We start from the raw sequence: 21,899 nt of genomic DNA, 5'->3' as shown, positions 1-21,899 counted from the left end.
GTATGTATAAAAGTTATGAAACTGCTGTCTGGCATGACACTTTAAATTCCGCTTTAGCCTTGGCAAGAAACTGCGGAATATCTTAACTCGCAGCTGACATGCCAAGGGGCCTTCTGGGTTTTTTGGCCCGGCCCAAGGCGATAATTTGAGAAATGCGCCTAATTAATTGATAAGTCATGTAGTTTCGTTCTGCTCCCTGCAGTGCAATATTTATGTGTCTCTGGGCCACAAAAACCGCAGTCTAATACCGTTTACAAACGCAGCCAAACGAAGCGAGGGCTTCCATGCCGGCGCAACAGAACCTATTAGCAATTTATGATAGACACGGCAGTCCAGAAAAGTATCGGAAGTAGTGCTGCCGAGTTCGAAACTTCTCGATAAAATAATCTAAATAGTTCAAACTTTGTTGGTGGTGAATAGTTCATGGAGAAAGCTGACAGCCTATAAGCGCTACAGATATGAAAAGCTATTATTCTTCAAAATGTTCTTATTTATTAGAAAGTTTTTGACGGCAGACGATGATACCAGTTGTAAAACATATAATCCCACAAATTTTGACGTGCCAAAGGATAGGGATTAGATACTCCGATCGATGTTACAATTCCTTTTCATTAACTTTATTTTGTTATTGTATGAAACTTTTAGCTTCCTTCTCGCCAAAACCCACCCACTGAATAAGCGACAGCACTGAAGGGTCCGGAGCAACAAGATTTCCAATCGACACAAGAGCATTCGACCCACCATCAACCCACTTAGCTGGAACAAGCAAAGCAACTTAAGTGGGCGTAAGGGCTACGAGCAAAACCATGAATTTCTTATGCCGCCATGCACAAAAAGAGGTCTTGAGATCGGAAACCGGAACTTCGGTGAGCCGCAACTTGGCAACACAACAGGCAAACAACTACAACTACAACGGCAACTGGCAACTAGCAACTGGCAAAGAAACCAAACAGATTACCAACGAAACTTTTGGCCGAAATCAAATTCTGGCGCGGGAGTTAGTACCTCCTCCTCCTCTTCGAATGCCGAAAATTACACCGCGCAACGCATGCAAATTTTGTTGCCAAGTAATTGCCCAGGGGCAGCTAATTTGTATTAACTATTCATGGGTGTAAAGTGTTTCGTCATCGGCAGCGATGCCAAGTCGATGTCGACCTAACCAGGGTCTAACTTGCGGCTCAAATGCGCGCGCGCACAAAAGAGCGCTGGAAAAAAACAAGTTTAAAACTGGGTTAGCCAGCGACAGCACACTGACAGAAAAAATCCCGCAAATAAAATATTTAAAACCATAAACTAGACAACCACAACTTTGATTCACATCATTAGTTGAAATAAATAGCTTAATAAGTTACGGCTTTCTCCCATAAGCCGCTGCCTGCTCTTTGGCCAAATTGGAATCATTTTGAGCAGTGTAGGTCGACAGGAAACTCCACTGGCAGCGTTAGCTACCTTCGTACCACCACCAGCCCAACTGACAACGGCAACTGTTACGCGTGTGAAATTATAACTGACAGCAGAGCTTCTTTTGTCGCCGCCGACTCGTCCTGGCATGCGGTTCATTGAATAATTTATGCACTATAAAGTGGCAGCAGGCCCATTCCATTCCATTCCGCCGGATCCGGGGATTCCTTTCTTTCAGCGCCACAAAACAGGGCCAAATGCCAGAGAGAACGACGGGGCACGGCACGAGTTGTTTGGCATTGGAATGCAAATGCGAAAACTTCATTAAATGCCCCTGGTAGTATTTATATTAATTGCATGCGTGTCCTGATGCAAAACAAATATTACCACCTCCGCTGGCCAACTAATTGGAGGTCAAATCAAACGGAAAATTGTTCATTAAGGGAGCGACAGACAGATCGCTCATCATTTAACCCACTTAATTAGGAAAAACAATTTGATAAATTTAGTTTAAATCAAATTATTACGAAAGCAGTTGGTAGCCTGTGGCTGCCACACATGTTGCACGCGACTGCCGGCTACCAACCGCTGGTAATTGGCTTAATTGGGCATTTATCGTCAATCACGAAGTTGCATGTTCATGTTTGGCTTGAAAAATGCATATTTCCGTAATTAGCCTGATTGCATTTCGATGGAAAGCGCTTTCCACAGGGCCAACAGATATCGGGGCTAAGTTCATTACCGACGTAACAGTTTGACAGCCACTGATGGCAGCCCTAAAAGTATGCAGCGAACGGCATTGACCTTAAGTTCAATTGGGCAATCAATGAATGAATCAAGCATATCGAATTCCACAATGAATGCTATCGTAAATGCCCAATAATATGTAAATGAAAAGCACAGCAAGGCACAGCAAAACACAATAAAATAAAACCCTAAACCACAGAAAGATGCCACAAGCGATATGAGGTTAATTTGCATAAATAGGTTTTTTTTTGTGTATGCGTGCCTTTTGTTTTTTGTTGCTGGCCAGAGTATTTACGAAATCGAAATTATAAACCATAAACTAGATACGGTGGACAGTCGGCAGAGAGTCGCTGCTCGATTAGCGATTGATTTGTGATCCATGTAGCCAGTGTCCACTGCCACGGTCGACCAATTTGCAATTGCCGGAAAGATGTGTATATTGACTGAATTAATTAATATTGAATTTGACCAATCATTCGCAGAATACTGCGGACACAGTAATTGATTTATTTCGCTTTCTTCCTTCCTTTTTTTCGCCAGCTTTTTGGCTGTACTGCAATTAATTAAATACGACCAGCTATGCAAATCGCCTGGCATTGCTCCACTTAAGTGGCCATAATTTCTGGTTTGGCCTACCAACATTCAACATCCAGATCCGTCGTGGTTTGTTTTTGCATTTCATTGCCAACGAAATTGGCAAACCGTTTCGGTTTCGGTTTCGAATTTATGCAAACAAATACAAATGCTGGCGGATACAGTTTTGAGCGCTTTGCGTCACCTGCAACGGGTATTGGTATTGGTATTTGTGGCGGATTAGCATCAATGGCATGGGCTACACCCGCTGTCTCATCGCGGAAATCTGCATCTACTCGTAATATTGGCCCTGATTGGGGCCGGGCTATAAAAACGCCCCTCGGCCAGATGGGCTGCAGCATTAACAGTTTACACCTCCCGGCGTGCCCAACACGTTAACAGATTCGATCGAATATTGGCTTGGAGCGGAGCTATCAATATGCGTGGATTTATTGTAAGTTTAAATGGTATTATTAGTTTGGAATAGTTGGATTAACTTGAGCTCAACTTTGTTAGATTTTGGCTGTCTTGGCTGTGGCTCACGCTGATGTGGGTGGCTACAACTATGGAGCTGGCATTGGATCAGGATCCATCGCTGGCGGCTCTTTGTCTGGAGGTTCCATCTCTGGAGGCTCTCTATCTGGAGGTTCCATCTCTGGAGGCTCGATCTCGGGTGGCTCCATTTCAGGTGGTTCCCTGTCTGGGGGATCTTATTCCACCAACTACGCTCCCGTAAACACCGAGTTCAACAAGGAGTTCTACACCTACTCCGCACCCGAGGCCGATTTCGAGGACAACAAGAGTGTCAGTGATCTGGCCACTTCGCTGAAGAAGAACCTCCGTGTGGTTTTCATCCGAGCCCCCGAGAACAAGGGCCTGGAGAACGCCGCCGTGGCCCTGGCCAAGCAGGCTGCCGAGCAGCAGACCGCCATCTATGTGCTGACCAAGCAGGGTGATCTGTCCAGCCTGGCCAACCAGCTGCAGAACCTGAACCAGGTGACCGCCAGCAAGCCGGAGGTGCATTTCGTCAAGTATCGCACCCAGGAGGATGCCATCAATGCCCAGCGCACCATTCAGCAGGAGTACGAGCGGCTGGGTGGTTCCTCCACCTCCCACAACGGGGGCGTGGCACCCGTCCTGGACTTTGCCACCAAAGTGCAGCAGCAGCAACAGCAGCAGCAGCTGCAGCAGGTGCAGCTGATTGATGAGCGTCGGGCTTCCAGCGGAAGTGTAAGCGCCGAACTGGAGGTTCCTTCGGCAGGATATATTCCACCACCAGCCGCAGCGCCCAGTGCCACGTACCTGCCTGTGAACAAGGTCAAGTAGGAAGTCCGCCAGTCCACATTCTTAGTTACGAATTAGCGAACACATTCTCCTCTAAGTGCTACCGTATAATATATATAAACTTAACTTAATGTATGCCCGATATGCGGGTGTTGTTGCTGTCGAGATTAATGCAGGAAGTCATTTCAGCGTCTTGTAGCCACTATCGGTCAGCGCCTGGGCTGCAATTAAAACTAAAAGCGCATTGGCATTGGACGGCTTGGGTTTAAAAGGGGCCGTAAATTTAAGTGCATGCCCTCTGACCCCGGATTCGTTGCCGGCGGTTTATGGCACGTCACCGACGACCACCGACGACCACCGTTGACCCGCCCTAAAGGACTACCAACATACACGCGATCAGGGCCAACTGGTCTGAGCTAATTACCGCCGCACAGAGCCAATTTCTGGCGCTTCACGACCCCAACCAGTCGCGACATTTAATGGGCGCCCTTTTGAGGGTCAAGTCGGTGGCAATTTGGTCCTGCCACTGTTGTTGCCACTGTGCTGCCAAAGAAACCCACACTGAGAATTAAATGAAAATTACTAGCTGCATTTAGAAGCGAGCGCTCCTTTGTTGACCGTCATGAAATTTCAGCTAGCAAGCGAAAGGGAACCACAAAACTTCGAAACCAGAAAGTGCTTTGTTTTCTGTTTCCACCCAGTGCTTCCCTGCAACCGAAGTCCCGTCAACGACATACCTCGAAATAATTTAAAAATGCAGTTTAAATGCCAATTCCATTTGCAGCCAAGTGACCCCAAGTGATTTCCCCAATGGAAAACGCGAAACCCGAAAAAAAGCGGCCATGAAGCTCTTATTAAAGAGGTGTTTCCCGTGGCCGATTTAAGCTGCCGCTTGTTGGCATTTTGGATTGCCATTCGGATGTATCGTGTGTGCTGTGTTTTCGGGCGCTTCTGGTTTGTGGCACAAAGGAAGTTGGCAAGGGGCAAGCAAGCTGCCGGAATAAAAGCCAGGTTGAAGCCAGACGCAGACAAGGACCTTCAGACCTGCCCAACATTTAGTTCTCGGCTGGCGTGGGCCTTCCACAAAAGGCCTTACGTGTTGCACAAACATAAATTGTGCAACAACGTGTAAACTACTTTTTGACTGCATAAAGCCCACGATTCCCATTCCTGTTGCCATGTCCTTGCTGCCCCATGCTGAACCATCTTTCCCATGAACACTGCACTACTTACCCTTGAGAGGGGTAATATCTGTTCGGAAGGTAGGGAAAGTAATATCCTTCAGGATGTTAAGATAAATTCAGTGAAAGTTTTTTTAACCTATATTAATTAATTAACAGTAATGTTTATATAAGATATTTTAAAGGGAATATATTCTACGGGGGATATGTATTGTTTTAGAATTTTTCTGCTTGCGAATAAGAGTGCATTGTGTTCGTTGTGCTGAAGGATTCCCGGCTTTGTTGCCCATTTCCCCCGACAAGTGTTCATTCAGAGCTACGTGTTATGGCCCTTTCAACCGTGCAACGTCTGCTCGTTGCCTGCCATTCAGTTCTGTTCTTTTCATGTTGCAATCTTAAAGGGTCTTCAAGCCGTGCTCCACAGAAAATAGACGGCAACAAAGCCGTGAAAGGCAAACAATGCATGATATACTCCTACAGTACTACTACTACGGCAATATGAAAGCCTTTTGATGTTCCGGCTTTCGAGTGCCACTTTTCTATCCGTCTGTCTGTCTGTCTGTCTGATTGTCGGCAAAATGGTCGGTAATCACGTTAAGCGGTTAATTACTTTGCATGGCTGATGTCACGCATTCAAGTGACCCCAACCCAATGTTTTATGAGACGCATATGTATATCGTGCAAGGTCACTGGGCTCAGAGGGCAGTGGGCCGTGGGCTGTGGGCGGTGGGCGGTGACATTAGCATTGCATTTGCATAAAATAACATGAATATTTTCGCCACACCCACACATGCCGCCCATGCTGCACAAACTTAATAAACAGCGCAGTTTATATTCCACGCCTGGCCAGCCAAGCAACGCACACAAACTCAAAACTCAAACTGAAACACAAACACAAACATGAGCGTGAACGTGAACGTAGCGAACCCAAGGAATTTATGCACATTGGCATGCACATAAACGCTGCCTGTTACTGGTTATTGTTGCACCGCTCGGCCTTGTCCTGCCTTTGTTTTCGCTGCTGTTGCATGTGCACTTTTCCGCTTTCCCCCCCACACCGCCACCGCTTCCAGCCCGTGTTGCAAATTTCCACTTTCCACTAGTTTACGCCAGGCGGCTGCATAAATATGCAACGCTTATCACATGGTTTTATGGCAAAAGGGCTTCACAGTTTTCGTTACGGTTGAGGGGGGTGCTGAAATCACGCCACCGTAAGCCCATAACTGAAGCCATCTACAGGTGTCTGCAGGTGGTCTTTTAGGGATAGTTAAACCCAGTTGTGCAGGTGAAAAAATATCGCTTACAATTTGATGTAAATTACGAGTTTATCGTCCTGCTATAGAGCAAAATGAGTATTCGAAAATGTCGACTAAACATCATGCATCCTCACACTACAAAATGCATTCCTGATATGAACAACTGCACATTTATCTGATCCCTAGCATTTAGAAATGGCTATTTGTTACAGTGATTATATAAATCCTTGCTACGTTGTTAGTAGCAGTACTTCTAGTCTGACTTTACCCCAAAGGAATCCAATCTCTTCTTTGCCTGCCACTACCTCAGCGTATGTTAAGCGTTGGAGCCTCGTGAGCTTTGAATATAAATTATTTCATATTGCCATTGGGCTCTCAGCGAAATTAGTTCCGCCCCAGACCCTTCATCACAGCCTTGCACCCTCTGTTGCCAGGACTGCCTGCCACATCTACTTACAGCAGCAGCACTCTGAGTTGTGGGAAATTATTTATAAAATAGTTTTCCGCACTGCTCGTGCATTCGGTTTGGTTTCTTTCCCGCGGCAAATGCAATTAGCATTCGCTGATTACCCGGCGAGGAAATGGCACGAGTGTAAATTATGGTTTTTACTTTATGGCAAATTAACCAAGTGGGTTTATTTCGCACACACATGCGCGTCGCTAACTTTTAACGGCCATAAACTCTGGATTCTACGGAGGCTGAATTCGAAACTTTTTGGCTTATGCTAATGCGCATAGCCAAGCGGCAAGTAACCGCCTTTAAATGGCAAATTCATTTGCCAATTACCAAGGGCCGTGACATTTGAGCTGGTCCAATTTTTTCCCTTTTTATCCCGTCCATAATCTGTCAACTCACTGGGTCAATGGAATCGGATGGGTTGGGTTGAGCGCTCAGGTGCAAAGGTTGCTGGTACAATAGCTGCCAGGCTGCCAAGCCATGAATATGGCTCTTGAGTGCTCTGCATTCAACTTGTTCGCAGGACCATTTCTATTTCAAGTGGCTTTAACCCCAGTCCCAGTCTTTCGACCCCTCACCTCCGACCAACCACCAATCTATGACCCCCCAAGACGTGGCGCCTGGCGTATGTGCAATGCCAACATCAAAGAACCGCTACTTCGTGGAAGCACCAAGCGAGTCGTGGCTTTCATTAAGCTGACACCTCGCCAACGCCCACCCCAATCCGCCCTTGGCCAGTCCTACTGCTCCCACTGCTCCTACTGCTCAACCACTGCCACAACCCAGCCGGATCATATACAGAGTATACTGCCACGTCCTTACACTCCAGCACTCCACCAAAAGTTGGGGGGCCAAAAGTTGTTATATTGGAAAAGTTTCTTCGCTTGATTTTTAATATCACAGGTGAACGTAAATAATTTATTGCATTCATTTACGTTTCACATCCAATCGCGCCACGTAAAGATTTCGAAAACCCAGCCAAGTGTTCCACGGCGTTCCAACCACAAGGAGCCACACAAAATTTATTTATGCGTTATACTCGCACATACAACAAAAGGCACAAGACGCAAAGGACGCCGGGCAAAGGCAACAAACTGTAACAATGTGGCAACAGCCGTTGGCTTTAGCCGGGGCAAAATCCTTTTAGACCATAGATAAGGAAACTTTAATAAACACGCCACACACGCAACCTGGCCTGGGAAATTGATAAGAATATGAAAAGTTTACGGCGCTGGCGGTGCGAAAACTTTCCATGCCCCGGTATATGCCCTTTGGTTGGCAAGCATCTAAGCTGGTTTCTGAAAGTTTCAGCTTTTTAATTTCTATAGCCCATAAATACAGTTCAGGGTCCATCCAGGCAACGAAACGGTCGAGATCGACGTGATTAATGTCCTTGCATTCCCGCTCACTCACCTGTGCTTCTTCATCTCCATCTGCTGCTGCTTCTTCAGCTCCATGTTCTTCTTGTTGGCGTCGTAGTTGCGCTGATGCACCTCGTGGAACTCGCCCACGTCATGGTAGTTGGCCAGTGACCCAAACGGATTGTTGTAGAGGCTGCCGTGGTGACCGTGCCCCTCATGGTGGTGCGACAAAAAGTGCGGGAACTCATCTGCAATGCCGAGGAATAGATTGGCAAAAGGAGCACTGGTCAGCAATCAAACTAATTAACGTAAGCGCTGCAGAGCCTCGTTTGGCGCTCAAACGGCACAGAAATGCCGCATTAGCCAGTGGTGATTCACAGCTTATTGTGGATACACAGAGAGAAATGGGCCTGATTACGTTATCTAACTATTTGTAATATTTACTTTTAATACGAGTGTTTGACACTCCTTGCAATTGATGCCGAGCTAATGCTTGACTTGATACTATTTGTCTTAATACTTTGTTGTGCGGAATCTAGACCATTTTCTCGCAGTCTCCCTTCTACGTGGACAGTGGCTACTCACCCGCTCGTGCCCCAGCTGGCCATCGTAGGCTTTTGTCGTAGCGGTCCATGAATTGGCCAACGGGGATGTGGTACTGCTGCTGGTACTGGTTGAAGTACTGCTGCTGGAAATACTGCTGCTGCAGCTGCTGCTGACTCAGCTGCGTCTGCTGCTGCTGCTGCGTGCGGCGCTGATGCTGATGCTTCCCATTGAAGGAGAACACGTGGTGGGTGCGCACGTACCTGTCCTCCACCTGTCGATACACAAAGGAGCCCGGCCAGGGCGATGAGTCAGTCAGTGGGTGAATTGCTTGGATGGACGGCACATGACGCGACCAGCACAGCAATAACAATGGCAATTACAATGGGCTGCGCACACAGCAGTCACTTGAATGTCAAATCCCATTGCCCATCGCCCATTGCCCATTGCCCATTCCAGTGCCACATCTGGACACGAGCGTCCGGCTTAAATTAAATATGGATCAGGCCCCGCAGGGCCAGTCCCACATCTGCTCAGCTGCTCATCTGCTCATCTGCTTGCCACACAGTGCTGCAGTTGTTGCCATTTCCACTGCCAGCGGCGCGCGTTTATGAATAAATTTCATTTTAGAGTTGCCCGTTGGCCCGGGCAGTCATAATGAATTTATATAAATTTCATTTCCTCTCGCCGACCACCGACAGCAGCTGGCCCACGGGCATGTGCAATTAAAACGAAAGCTGGCCAGGAAAGCTGGCCCATGTAGGCCATAATTATAAAATGGCTTAAACTGATGTTAATCTTAATGCACTGCATGGCACATTCATGCCACATCCATGCCACATTCACATCCACATCCCCTGGCAGTCGTTTCCCACTGATTAACCCAACGATGCCCGGTAGCACTTTTCGCACATAGATACCCCGCCGTAAATAATCCACTGCAATTGGACTCCGATTACGCCGATTACAAACAAACATTCAAACAATTGAATTGCGCAATCGACAGTCTGTTTCGAATATCACGCATACGCACCTTCTTCCCATTGATTAGCCACGTGATGTGCGGCGCAGGGCGACCGCGGGTGGTGTTGCACAGTGCGAAAAGTTTCTCGCCCACCGCGAAGGGCGTACGCTTGCGAAACTTAATGGTGGGCGGACCCGTCTGGGGCACTGCAAGTACAAGAATGGGCAATGGTATACCATAATTAGTGGAGCTAGTGGTGGGGGGATGAAGGAGCAGGGCAAATGGTTACGCACAGAACACGCTCATCAGCTCATCGGCGCTGGCCTTGGTGAAGATGGGGGTGTCCGTGGAGACCTCGCAGTAGAACTGGCCGGATAGATCGAACTGGACATTCTTCAGTGTCACCTGCTGCTCGTTGGAATTGTCCCACTGTTAATTGTAGGGAGGAGTGAAAGAAGGACAAATTAGAAAAATGCAGTGACACACAAATCTCATTAGCAAATCAATTGATTAGAAAGACAACTTGCATGTACGACAAGTGCCTACCAATTAGCTGCAATTTACTGACTTATTTTCCCATGTCAAATCCACAAAACGATTACCAAGTCACAGCGGAGTGACAGCGGTAATGATGATTGAATAAATAGTTGGCCAGGATACTCGCATCATTCACTGGGTACTTACGTCGATTTCGGCTCCCTCGATGGTTGAGTTACGAAACGGCGGATTTCGCCCGTTTATAAATTCAAAGAACTTGCCCTTGTCAACCTTCAGCCATGTCACCTGCAAAACAAAGAACATTTACCAATATTTAAAGAAAACATGCCATGATTGCCCCACAGCCCCCCTCCATCGCAACAACCTCCCAATCAGATTCGGTTTCCGATTCACTCGATTCATACGGCGATTGCTGCTTCTGACAGTGATTGAATGCGTCGGCTCTGAGGGCTGTCCTCGGCCCAAGGTTCACTGAGTGCTGCAGCGGGACATTAATATATGGCTTAAATGGTGTTGCGCAATTCCAAACGTTGCGTAATCTGACCAAAAGCAAAAAAAACGCCTTAATTCCCTGCCAGCTGCAGAGCATTTTAACTTGGTTAACTTGGCAACAAGTTGCGCTAACTGAATAATTTCGACGGCGAGCTGTTGTTAGCGCGTTAAACTGTAAACTGTAAATAATAAAACGTTTTTATCGGAATGGCAATGGCACTGGCACTGGCACTGGCATTCCACAGAATAAGTGGGTGGGGTGTTGGCGCTTCTCTCCCCATGCAATTAAAAACAAAATCTACCAGCGAAACTTGCACTGGGACACAAAAAGTTGTTTCCTGTTTGTATTTTTTTTTATTTTCTGTGTGGGGCGTGGGACGCGGGACGTGGAGCTTACGACAACGACAAATATGAATAATGAAAATGGAAATTAATTTTCATGCGCAAGTTTTCCACATCCAACTTAAAACTAGCCGAGCTGACAACGCTTTTCTGGCCGGATATGCGGCTCTTGTCGACCATTTTTAATTACGCCCAGCATTTATTTATTATGCATATTTTTAACGCCCGCATTTATGTGCTTACTTTAATCACATTTCAGCGGGGTATTTCGGCGGCGGATTAAAGTTGAAAAGTAATTTATTTTTCTTGTGGCAGCAGTACTTTGTGCCTAATAACTGGTGATGTCCAATGGCTCCTGAAATACGCTGCATTTGCATGTAAAGTAGTGCCGTATTCTACGAGTAACGTGTATTTTAGTTAACTATTGTTTAGTCAACGGAATAGTGGAAATATTGTGTAAATAAGCAATTAATTTATTCAAAATTGGTCACAGATCAGGTGACTCCACGTGTGTCCTGCTCCAGACGTCTGGCGATGGCCCGATTGACACGCGTGGCACAAACTGCACTGATTGCACGCAACTTAATAATATTAATGTGCTTATTGAATGTGTCCGCGGCAGGCGAGGCGTATGCGTAATTTGTGCCGCAAATGTTGCCATTACTCAAGCCAGCGTCAGAGTATGTGTGCTGGTGTGTGTTTGTGTGTGTTTAGCGCTGTGCGGGTCAATCAATAGTAGTGGCCACACAACCACTCAGCCACACGGGGTCATAATGAGAGGGCAAACAAACAGCAGCGGGGCAGCAAACACAGTGGAAACGCGGGACACCGAATGAGCGGCCATTAGCGCACTCTAGGACCGCCAGACACGCATCGAGTTTTATCAACCACTTGTGGTCGTTTCACATTTTCAAACATTTTCCCTCGACTTGACATGCAACTCCGTATCGCCGCACTATATCGCCAATGGATCTCGGGCTAATGAAAAACAAAGGGCAGCCCGGGATATTTACCTTTTCCGCTGATGTTTGTTCGCTTAGTCAGAGCGCCATGTGTTTACTTTGGCGTGCCTGCCTGCGCGCTCGACTTCATTTCTTTTGACTTTCGGCCTTTTGTTTATGTTTGGGCTTATTAGGACACGCATGTGGGATGGAATGGGATGAATTTCCCCATTCATTCAGTTGACACATATAATACACAAAAGTCTGAAAAGTGGTAAATCAAAAGCCCATTAATGAGCGCTGGGACGCCCGATTTTCGGGCCCAATTTGCCAGGCATCGGACTACTCACTTCGTAATTAGTTTATTTAATTTGAATGTATACAAACAACCGGTAGGTATAATTTCTTTTTGGGCAAAAAATATTATGTCCTACATGTGTAAAGGATCCCCTTACAGTGAGCATTTGCGTTTTAATTGCCTTTTTAGTGCCACTTCCACACAATTTGCCACGCTTCGTGCAACAATTCGAATGGCGGCTAGCCGAGCGCACTCGCTTATATAGTTAATTATACTAATTAGCTATTGCCCTGCTCCGCCCACAACTCGACCGACTGGCCAAATAAATAAATGTCTACATTTGAGTGGTATGTTTGGCTGTTTTCGCTGTTTGGCTATTTGGTCGGTCAGCTAATTGTGCATGTTTCCCGCCCCGGAGCACACTTCAAATTTGCGCGGCCCAGCGGCGCATTAAATTTGTTAGTTGACACTTTTGGCGAACCGAACCGAACTGGCAGTGGAATATATCCTCGAATTTCCATGCAAATGAGACACCACAATGGCGGCTTAAAGTTGCCCGCGTCACGATCCGGAAACACGACATGGAATTCCGTGTACTCCATGTTATTCAAGTGGGCTTTCTGCCTGGCCCAACAATGGCTTCCACTCGCCTATAAGTACGTGCTCCCCTACTGTCGACATCAACATGGTTGGTAGTGTTCTAAATCCATCTTGGTTCCGGGAAAAAGTAATCAATATGCAGCTAATGTTGGCCAGTGGAGCTCCAGCTCTTCCCATCGTGAGCCATAAAATTTGTACGCTTTTTTTATGGTACTTAGAGCGAGCAAAACGTCAGGTTGACCGACCTTCAGACATCAGGCATCGGTATGAAAAGTGCCACCAAAGTGGCCACGGCAAAAGTTCACAACTAAATTGAAAGTGTACAGCAGAAAATTGCTTCACTCGGTCAAGTTGACTCCGCGCCAAGGCAGTTGGCCATAAACCAACTAAACCCAATGGGCCAAAAGGCTTGGCAATGATTTTGGCGTACGCAAGTGCGTGTCTGTTGATATTTCGTGATGGAATTAAGTAAAGTGAAGTGAAATTAATTGCCGCCAGTCTCAGTCTCAGTCTGCGTCGCTATTGAGAAGCGGAAGCGGTAAAAGGTTTACGGCCCCGGCACTACGGATTCGATGGAGCGGAATGGCACTTTGAGTGCAACTTTTTTCGTGTGGGGTGCGCGATGCGGGATTCCTTTGACTGCCACAAAGTTGCGGCACGAAACTTGTGCTCCTTCTTCTGCCCGAAGGATATAGCTCGTCGCCGTGATGGTGGTGGTGGCTGTGTTTGTCACAGTGCCGGAAACTTTTCGCCCACAAAATAGCACAAGGCGAACAAAGTTTCTTTGGCGCCCGGCCGCCATGGACGGCAATTTTTATTTTTCAATTTAAACTTTTTAATGCACTTTCCATAATTTATACGCGTATGCATGACATGGAACTTAATCCAATCCGCAGTCACTTACCTTGAACAGTATCTCCGGCCGGACATTGTGCGTGCACTTGAAGGTGGCACTCGATCCGCGCTCCACATACCGCGGCACCACCAGATTCACCAGCACATCCGATTGTCCATCTGAAACGGCAGAGATGGTGCACAAACATGTGAGTATGCGAGTATACGTGTAAGTGCTTGCAACAAAGGGCCCATTGCAATGGAAAGTTCGCCCAATTGTGGCTTAATTGAAAAACTATTATAGGGCTTGGTCAAATGAAAAGTAATCGGCAAAAACTCAGCACTGGCGCCAGATATGCTGGCCATTTAAAGCGCCCTTTTCTACGGAATTTCGAAATTGCGGCCGCTCCTCGAACGAAAGATACGCCAGTGAACTGGCAGATTACGGGTCCTCGTCCTTCGACCTGGCTCAATAAATCTTAATTTGTTTGCCAAAGTGCACATGAGAAATTTTTGCGCCTGCATGCCGGCGTCCGGAGTGAGTGCGTCGCTCCCGCAGCTGGGGTGTCAAATATTTGCAGCCCCTTCTGGTGTCAGCCAACCTCCATTTTTCACACCAAGGAAATGGCTGGACGATAGGAGGGTTTTTTGGGGTATTTGGGTGGCGTTTAAACGACATTTTCCCAGCCAGCACGTACGACCAAGGTGCCAAGGCACTGAATTGAGCTTTACAAAAAATTGAAAATTTTATATAAACGAGTATATAGTATATTTCCCACAGTTTACACACATGGCTGACCACCGCTGCGTATACGTAATGTCAGCGTCTGCTCTGCCCGGCAGTTGATGACATTTAGTATGTGTTCTGGGCAAATAACAAGCACGTTAAATGAAGTCACTTTTTCGGTGATTTCCTGGGTACATAAATGATGATGATGGGAAAAAACTTAGCATGTGTCATAAATGAGGCAGACAATCTGGAAAATGCCTTTGAAAATTAGCCCATTTTTGTTGGCACCAATTTGGCCCAATTGGCTCTGGGTTATAACATGTTCAAAAATCAATATTTTTGAATGTGCCAGCGCTGCCGCCATTCGCAATCATAATTAAGATACAAAGTGGCCCAGGGCAAACACATTGCCCCCATTTGGAGGCCGTATCCTGTGGCGCCAATTCTGTTTCCATTTTCATTTATTCACACCACGCGTCCATCGTCAGTCACGCAAAATGTCAACGACTGAGTAAGTAAAAAACGTGTCTGACAGCGCGAAAAATATGGAAATAATCGGATAACGCAAAACGAGAGGAGAACAAAACCCAATGAAATGAAGCGTGTCAAGTGAATATGTATGTATATATTATATGTATATGTATGTAAGGAATGAATGGATCGGCGAAACAGGAGGCCCGAAACAGTTGGCAACTTGTTGCAGGACATGGCATAAACATGGCCAACCTTCAGCGGCCTCTGGTATCGTAGCCCCCAGCATGACGTACGTGTTCGTGCCGCACGCTAACGAGCCGAAATTTGCGAAAATTCAATCATGGCCCAGTCGGCTGGCCAGAACCAGGACCATCGCTCGAAATTCTGGCCCAAACCGAAAGCCAAACCGCAGCCGCAACAGGAGAAGATGGTGCCAATGTCTACGGCCAGAGGTCCAGAGAGCGCCACTGTCAGTCATCAGACACCGATGGCTTTGCCGAAGCTGCTGGCTTCACAATCAAGTTGGCTCTTTTTTTGACAGTTATGTGGCAATACTTCTCGTCATTTTTCAGTCCTGGCAGTTGGCCAATATCTGTAAGAATAACGAATAACGCATAACGAATTTGAACTGCACGACCGCTGACAAGATGCTCAGCAACCGCAATTATGCTTCGTTGGCTGCCTGGCACAAAAAATTCATTACTAACTTTGGCGCAGAAAAAATGGGGAAAACACGAAAGGGGCGCCACAGAGCCTTTGGGTTGTGCAACAAGCTGCGAGACGAGTTGGCAGCAGGCTTAACATTTCCACCACTCACTGGATGGATGGTTGGTTGGCAAACAAGAAAAAAAAAAAAAACGAGCGAACAGCGTTTCTTTGTTCGCGTTGTGCTTTTTTACAAGCGGAAATTGATGATTTTCCACGAGCTGAGCGACAATAAAGCGTGCATCATGTCAGAAAAACGCAAATAATCAATCAATCAGCATTAATCAACGCCCTATGCGGCAAGACAAGCCAAAGTGGGCAGCTGTTGCAGGAGGGGGCGTGGCTTTTGCAGATGCCCCCAAATTGACTTTAACAACTGGATTAGGCTGCGCAGGAAATTGATATTTATCGCCCACAAACCCAATTCGGCAGTAGATAATATTCAAGTGCTGTAACGAGAGATTCATGGTTTGCCACTCTATTGATTTCCATTTGCATATTCATTTCGATATTTCCCAGTGTTCGCACGCCTTCGCTTCATTGGAAAAACTTGTACGCAGGTGTTCAAAAATACACACACGGCAAGCCGCAAACCGATGGCATAATAAATGTTTACCTCCATCCCCAAATCATTTAGCTTGAGTTGCTGACCACAGGACCACTGACCACTGACCACCGACCAATGAGTTTGAGAAGTATGCACTCCATTCGATTCAGATAGTGTGGCCAAGGCCATGATTAATGGGCCAACTATTAAAGTCAATAATTGTTGGCCAATGGATAATTTAAGAGCTTCAACCGGACAGATGATTGATTGACCATGGTTTCTGCGGACACGCCGCAATAATTAAAGCATTCCCTTTGTCGGCGGTCAACTTTTTCCGCTAATTAAAATGAAGTTCAACAATAAAACGGGAAAACAATGACCATTAATATCGGGCACGTTTTTCCTTTGCTTGCCATATCAATATTTGAGCTGAGGCCATTAAGCAGAGTATGTGCCCAGAAATGTAAAAATAAATATTTTTAAACTTGGTAATGGTCGTAAATTCATTTTACAGAGTGCTTCATCTTGCTGCTTTTGAAGGGATTAAATAGCCAATAAATGAGACCAATATCATAGATATGATGTATGTATACAAATAAATGGAAAATCCGAATAATTTACAAACATTTTCTTTCTACAAAGCATGTGCGTTTATTCGTAGTGTAGTGTCTTACTCCAAAGACATCCAGTAATATCGACTGCGGGTCAGCTGTCTTGGCCCGTCTAGCTGTCAGTTGGCCACCCGAAGGCTCCCCGGTGTCCTTATGGCCGGGAGTCATTATGGCTGAGTGGCAGACAATGCTCGGGGCATTCACATTCCATGGAGTTCATTAGACACGGGCAGCTGCCAAAGCGGCATCGGCATCGGCATCCTGCCCTGCCAACTCACACTTTTCCAAACTGATTTCCTGTCCTCATTACGGCCGTTTGTCTGCTCCGGTCTGATGAGGATTTGAAGTCTGGGCATGACTGTCAATAATTTTCAATGCTCCACAACCTATCCGAGCTATCCGACCTATCGCAGTGGACTTGACATTTTCTAATTGATTGGTGGCCACGTGGCCAACCAATTTAAATGCATGCTTGATTGGTAACACAAACGCAGCCAGCCAGCGAACGGAACGGAACGAGTCGTGACTGGCAGTAAACGTCCACAATGTTTTTAAAGTTGACCGCACAAAGCAAACATTTTCCTAGCCAAAACTCAAACACACACATTCGCACATACACCATGGCAACGAAACCATGGAACACTATCAGCAACATAAGCCAAACAATAAAACGGCAAACACCCGGCATTTACCCACTCTAGGACTTTGACTAGGACCAAGACTAGGACGAGGACTACGAAAAGGATAAGGCCATAAGTCGTTATGCTACCGAGGCGTTCGTTCAGAAACTGTAAGCACTGGCTTTATTCGGCCTGCGCCTTTGTGTGGCCATGGGCATGGGCATGGGTGTCCTTCTCTTCTTCGTCCTTTGCTTTCGGGAGCGAGAAACAAAAGGCCGAAATAAAAGGCAGACAAGGTCCGCCGGCATGTTCGAGGCATAAAGTAATTTTATAGAACAAATCACAGGCATTAGCGGATATAAATCCAGTTTATCCCTGCCAGTGTATGCGCGCGTGAAATTCAAATAACTCGGCAGGGCACGCAACATTGGTGGGAGCAAGAAAAATGCTCGATTGTGGCCTTTTCCTGGGGTCCTTGAGCTGTTTCTGGGCTTGTAATTCCATATCCCATCCGACCAGCAGCTAGCTACATGCTACATGCATGTGGGAACTTATCCACCGTGGAAAGAAGAGACTTTTGAAATGGCCCAACTCTCCTGGGAGACAAATTGCCTGGCCTTGGTCACAAGGAAACAGGCATCAAAGTCGATCCCAGCTGAGCACACTCCAGTTTTTTGCTAGTCGAGTCGAACTTTAATGGCTTTAAGCGGGTGATGTCAAATTGAATTGCCCTCCACACGGGGCACAGGACATCTTTTATTTTATTCCCTAATTTTCACTCCCACATTTTAGTCACATTTCTGAAATTAAATCACAGCCGAATGCCGCCATGAATGGAATCAAAATCAAAGGAAAAATAAAATGAAAAACGAAAATGAAAATGAAAATAGCCAACGCGATGTTGTCGCCTACAGCCAACATACACAAACACTGGGCTGAACAGGAATGGACTGGAGTGGCTTATACAAGCCCCCTTTATACACCATGACCGACAAAAGTAGCCAATGTAATGGCCAAAACAAAATATGAACGAAATTGCGGACCGTCCAGGGCCAAAAGCAGAACCAGAAGCAGAACCAAAAGCAGAACCAGAAGCAGAATCACAAGCAGAGCGCCACAGGAAGCCAACTTCCTGGTTGAAAATTTTATCTGGTTGGCCATGGCAGCGACTACGAAAATGAAAGAGCCCAGCTAGCAAGAAAGGACGAATAAAAAAATCAAAAAAAAAAAACAAAAAACGCCAGAATCCGTTTATATGTATATGTATAAGAAAACGGCTTCAAGGACACCTCATGCTGCTGGTGCTGTTGCTGTCGCTGGCGGCTGCACAACTACAGGCGCAACTACAACCACCATGTCTAAGGTCCTGCCCAGGCACGCCCACAGGGTTGCCCAGCACGTAAAGCACATACCAGGCCATGCCACACCACGCCACACTGTACAGCACGCCCCGCGCCCATTTACAAGGCCGTGGAGCGAACACATGTAGGCCATGAATCTCATAACGAGTGTTAGACATGCGCCACGAGCCTCGCACTGTGGGCCAAAAGTACCAGCACATGCCACAAAGTCCATCTACATCTTAAAAAGTGAGCTCTTATCTTTTGTGTCCATTTCGGATTCATATAAAATAATGATAGGTTGCAACAGATCTAAAACCTGAAGTTTTGCTATGCATATATCTAGTTACAGATCACTTACATATATGCAAACTACGCCTACTTAGTTTTGTCCAAAAAATGATGATGTTAGCCCACAGTACGCCGTCTTGGTGTGGGTGGGCTTTGAGCCCAATAAGTGTGTGAGGATGGCCAACAGTTGCCGCTCCAGTAAGCGCGACCTGGACCTGCCTCGTAAAGCTGCAGACCATTAAAGAAATGAAAAGCAAACGCCGACGACCGAGACAGCGACTGCGACTGCGACGGCGGCGTTGGTAAACACATAAAAATGCTTAAATTACTTTTAAGGGGAATTATTTATTATTAATGTGTGGGCCATGAGAAACAAAACCAACAAACGGGCAATACCACAACCATGCCAAACAGCAAAAAACGAGACTAAGCCAAATTAGAAGGGCCGACAATTTGAGTTTCAATCATTTTGCATTTGGCTAATGCGTATTTCTCATTTTCAAATGTTTCTGGGGGGGCAGGAAACGCAAATGCAATTTTAATCGAGGGTATGGCATAAAAAGGCGGTTGTTTTGCTCATTTCCGGTTGCTACATTTATTCATATTCCACAAAAACATTCCACAATCGGTTTGGCAAACACATTTCAATCATTCATGACAGTTGCAGCCATGGCAAGTGGAATTCCAGACTGCATTTGACATTTGGCCGTCCGCACATTTTGGTGGAATATACCGATTTGTTTATAAGCAAGTCCGATTCATTTTCGAACGGTGCACTATTTCTAGTCACCAAAAACAATTAAATGAGGAGAATTATTTATTTATTTTCTGGTGTCACGACGTGGGGAGAAGTGACATGCGCAGCTGTTGTACGATTTTCAGAAAATTGAAAACATTTCCGCCACCCCATAAGAGTTTTTTTTTATTGTTGTTGTTTTGTAGCCGCAACAAATGTTTGGAAACCGCAGGTGGACGTGGAAAAGTGGAGAGGAGGTGTCCACGTCCACGTCCACATCCACGCCCACCTGGACAATTAATGGGCGCCGAGGCCACGTGCTGTCCAAACCAAGCGGTCCTGACCGCCATCACTTTGAGCCTGCGTCACAATTATGTTTGGTATTCGTAATTTGACCAACGAATATCCTTCGACCACCGGACGAGCCTTTTGAAGTTGGCTAATCTCTAATCTACACCGGCATTAGTCCACTGACACGAGCCTGGGATCTGGAAACTGGCATGCGGAATGGGAAGCAGATGGGATGACGAGATGACGCCATTGGCCCTGCAGCGTTTTTCGGGCCTGCTGATGATATTGACATTTATGCTTGACCCACAGTTTGACATTTTTTTTGTCTTCGCCCATTCTCATGCCGATTTTTTCGCATTTTTTGTCAGCTTCAATTTGGCCAAAACAGAACAGAACGTTGGGCCCAGTTTTTTGTTGACACTTGGCCGCACCTGCTGTCCGCCTGTCTATTTGCTTGGCTAATGTCTGTGGCCAGGACACGGCGAAGGATACGTTCGTCGAACATGTGATATCCTTGGCATAGCCTGGACTGTCCTGCCCCGGCTGTAAATGCGCATTTGTCGGGGGTCAGATGGAAGCTATATGGCGTAGAATATTTGCGGGCTGCTAATAAGCAGCTTGGCCGGCGGCGACAGCAAAACCCTCGTCAACAACCTTGGCCAGAACTTCAGGACTTGTTGAAACAATGCGCGTCGCACACAAGTCCTTGCACAATCAATGCCAGCCGGGCTTTGTTTGCTTACCACTTCCACTACCACTTTCATTCCCTATCCCAATCGCAAAGCGAATGCGAATTCCAATTCCTACTGCTGGCCCGGGGCACCATTAAAAAATCAACGCCCAAGTCGGGCTCACAAAGTGCCTTCATTATGCGAATCCGAGGCGAATTCACAGCGAGTTCTGCCTTTCCTTTTCCGTTTCTTGGCCGGAAAATCGGTCGTCTGTGCATTTCGGCCAAACGCTTAGCCAGGCTGAAAGCAAATTTCTGTACGCACAAAAGGCGTAACAATCGGGCGCTGGGCATCATAAAATCTATATGTAGAAGAGCCCTTTGTTTGGACTGCATGATTTCTGGCGATTGTAATCAATAATTTACGCATTTTCATTTTCGGCCAGCCCCAAGGAGGCATTAGTGTTTGGGTCGCAATTACAAAGACACAAGTGGCAGCCATTCAGGCGTGCACTTATGTGTGTGTTCTCTCCCCTTTTCATGTCCCTTTTTTCGTCCTTTTTTTTTTTGGTTTTTGTTTCGGCCAAGTTATCCCCCAAACGCCTATCCTTAATTTAACGCTGCATATATTTCAGTGCTCGCAGACAAAATAATTCGGCTGGCCCCAACCTCATTTGCACTGCTTGAAAAGAGTCCTGCTGTTAATTTGCTCGCCTCTCAAAGTTATTTATTCATATTTAATTTTTAGAGCTTGCTGCCTGCACTTTCCATTATCCTGTGCCATTATTACCAAGCATCCCACTGCTGGGATGTTGCCTGAGCCATTATTCAGCTGGTAATTCCCTAAGGATTGTGTTTACTTGAGTGCGCATGTGGCTGCCAATTGACGCGTATTTGGCTTTGTGCTTTGCTCTCTTCTCTTATATAATACACAATTATTGAGCAGCGCCGTGATTGCCATTTTTAGCAAGCGGCGAACCATGCAGCTTGTTGAATAATAAGCAGCTTATCCTTAGTGAGGAGCGTTTGCACGGGATTTTGCCGGCAGCTTTACGGGAAATTTTAAAGCAACTGTGGAAAAATGCGAAAACGCGTGGGCTTCCACTCGCTAC

General features: G+C 46.3%; 2 protein-coding genes across 2 annotated transcripts in view; one reads left to right on the top strand and one right to left on the bottom strand.

Moving 5' to 3' along the window:
- The window catches only part of LOC122619290, a 37,578-nt gene that overhangs the window by 8,512 nt on the left and 7,167 nt on the right, over positions 1–21,899 (bottom strand). The window contains exons 2-7 of the mRNA XM_043796129.1: positions 13,843–13,952; positions 10,452–10,550; positions 10,061–10,196; positions 9,837–9,973; positions 8,846–9,077; positions 8,313–8,508 (exon numbers count right to left, since the gene is read on the bottom strand). Coding sequence (XP_043652064.1) covers positions 8,313–8,508; positions 8,846–9,077; positions 9,837–9,973; positions 10,061–10,196; positions 10,452–10,550; positions 13,843–13,952 — 910 coding nt within the window. The remainder of the gene's footprint in view (positions 1–8,312; positions 8,509–8,845; positions 9,078–9,836; positions 9,974–10,060; positions 10,197–10,451; positions 10,551–13,842; positions 13,953–21,899) is intronic.
- On the top strand, positions 3,161–4,047 carry LOC122619291 (keratin, type II cytoskeletal 1). The gene is made up of 2 exons (XM_043796130.1): positions 3,161–3,175; positions 3,238–4,047. Exons 1-2 carry the CDS (start codon positions 3,161–3,163, stop codon positions 4,045–4,047), a joined length of 825 nt encoding a protein of 274 aa, XP_043652065.1.

This window comes from Drosophila teissieri, chromosome 3R, assembly GCF_016746235.2.
Source record: "Drosophila teissieri strain GT53w chromosome 3R, Prin_Dtei_1.1, whole genome shotgun sequence".
In the NCBI taxonomy this organism is placed as follows: domain Eukaryota; kingdom Metazoa; phylum Arthropoda; class Insecta; order Diptera; family Drosophilidae; genus Drosophila; species Drosophila teissieri.
The sequence above is the reverse complement of the archived record's forward strand: the minus strand, read 5'-3'. Positions and strand labels throughout refer to the sequence as shown.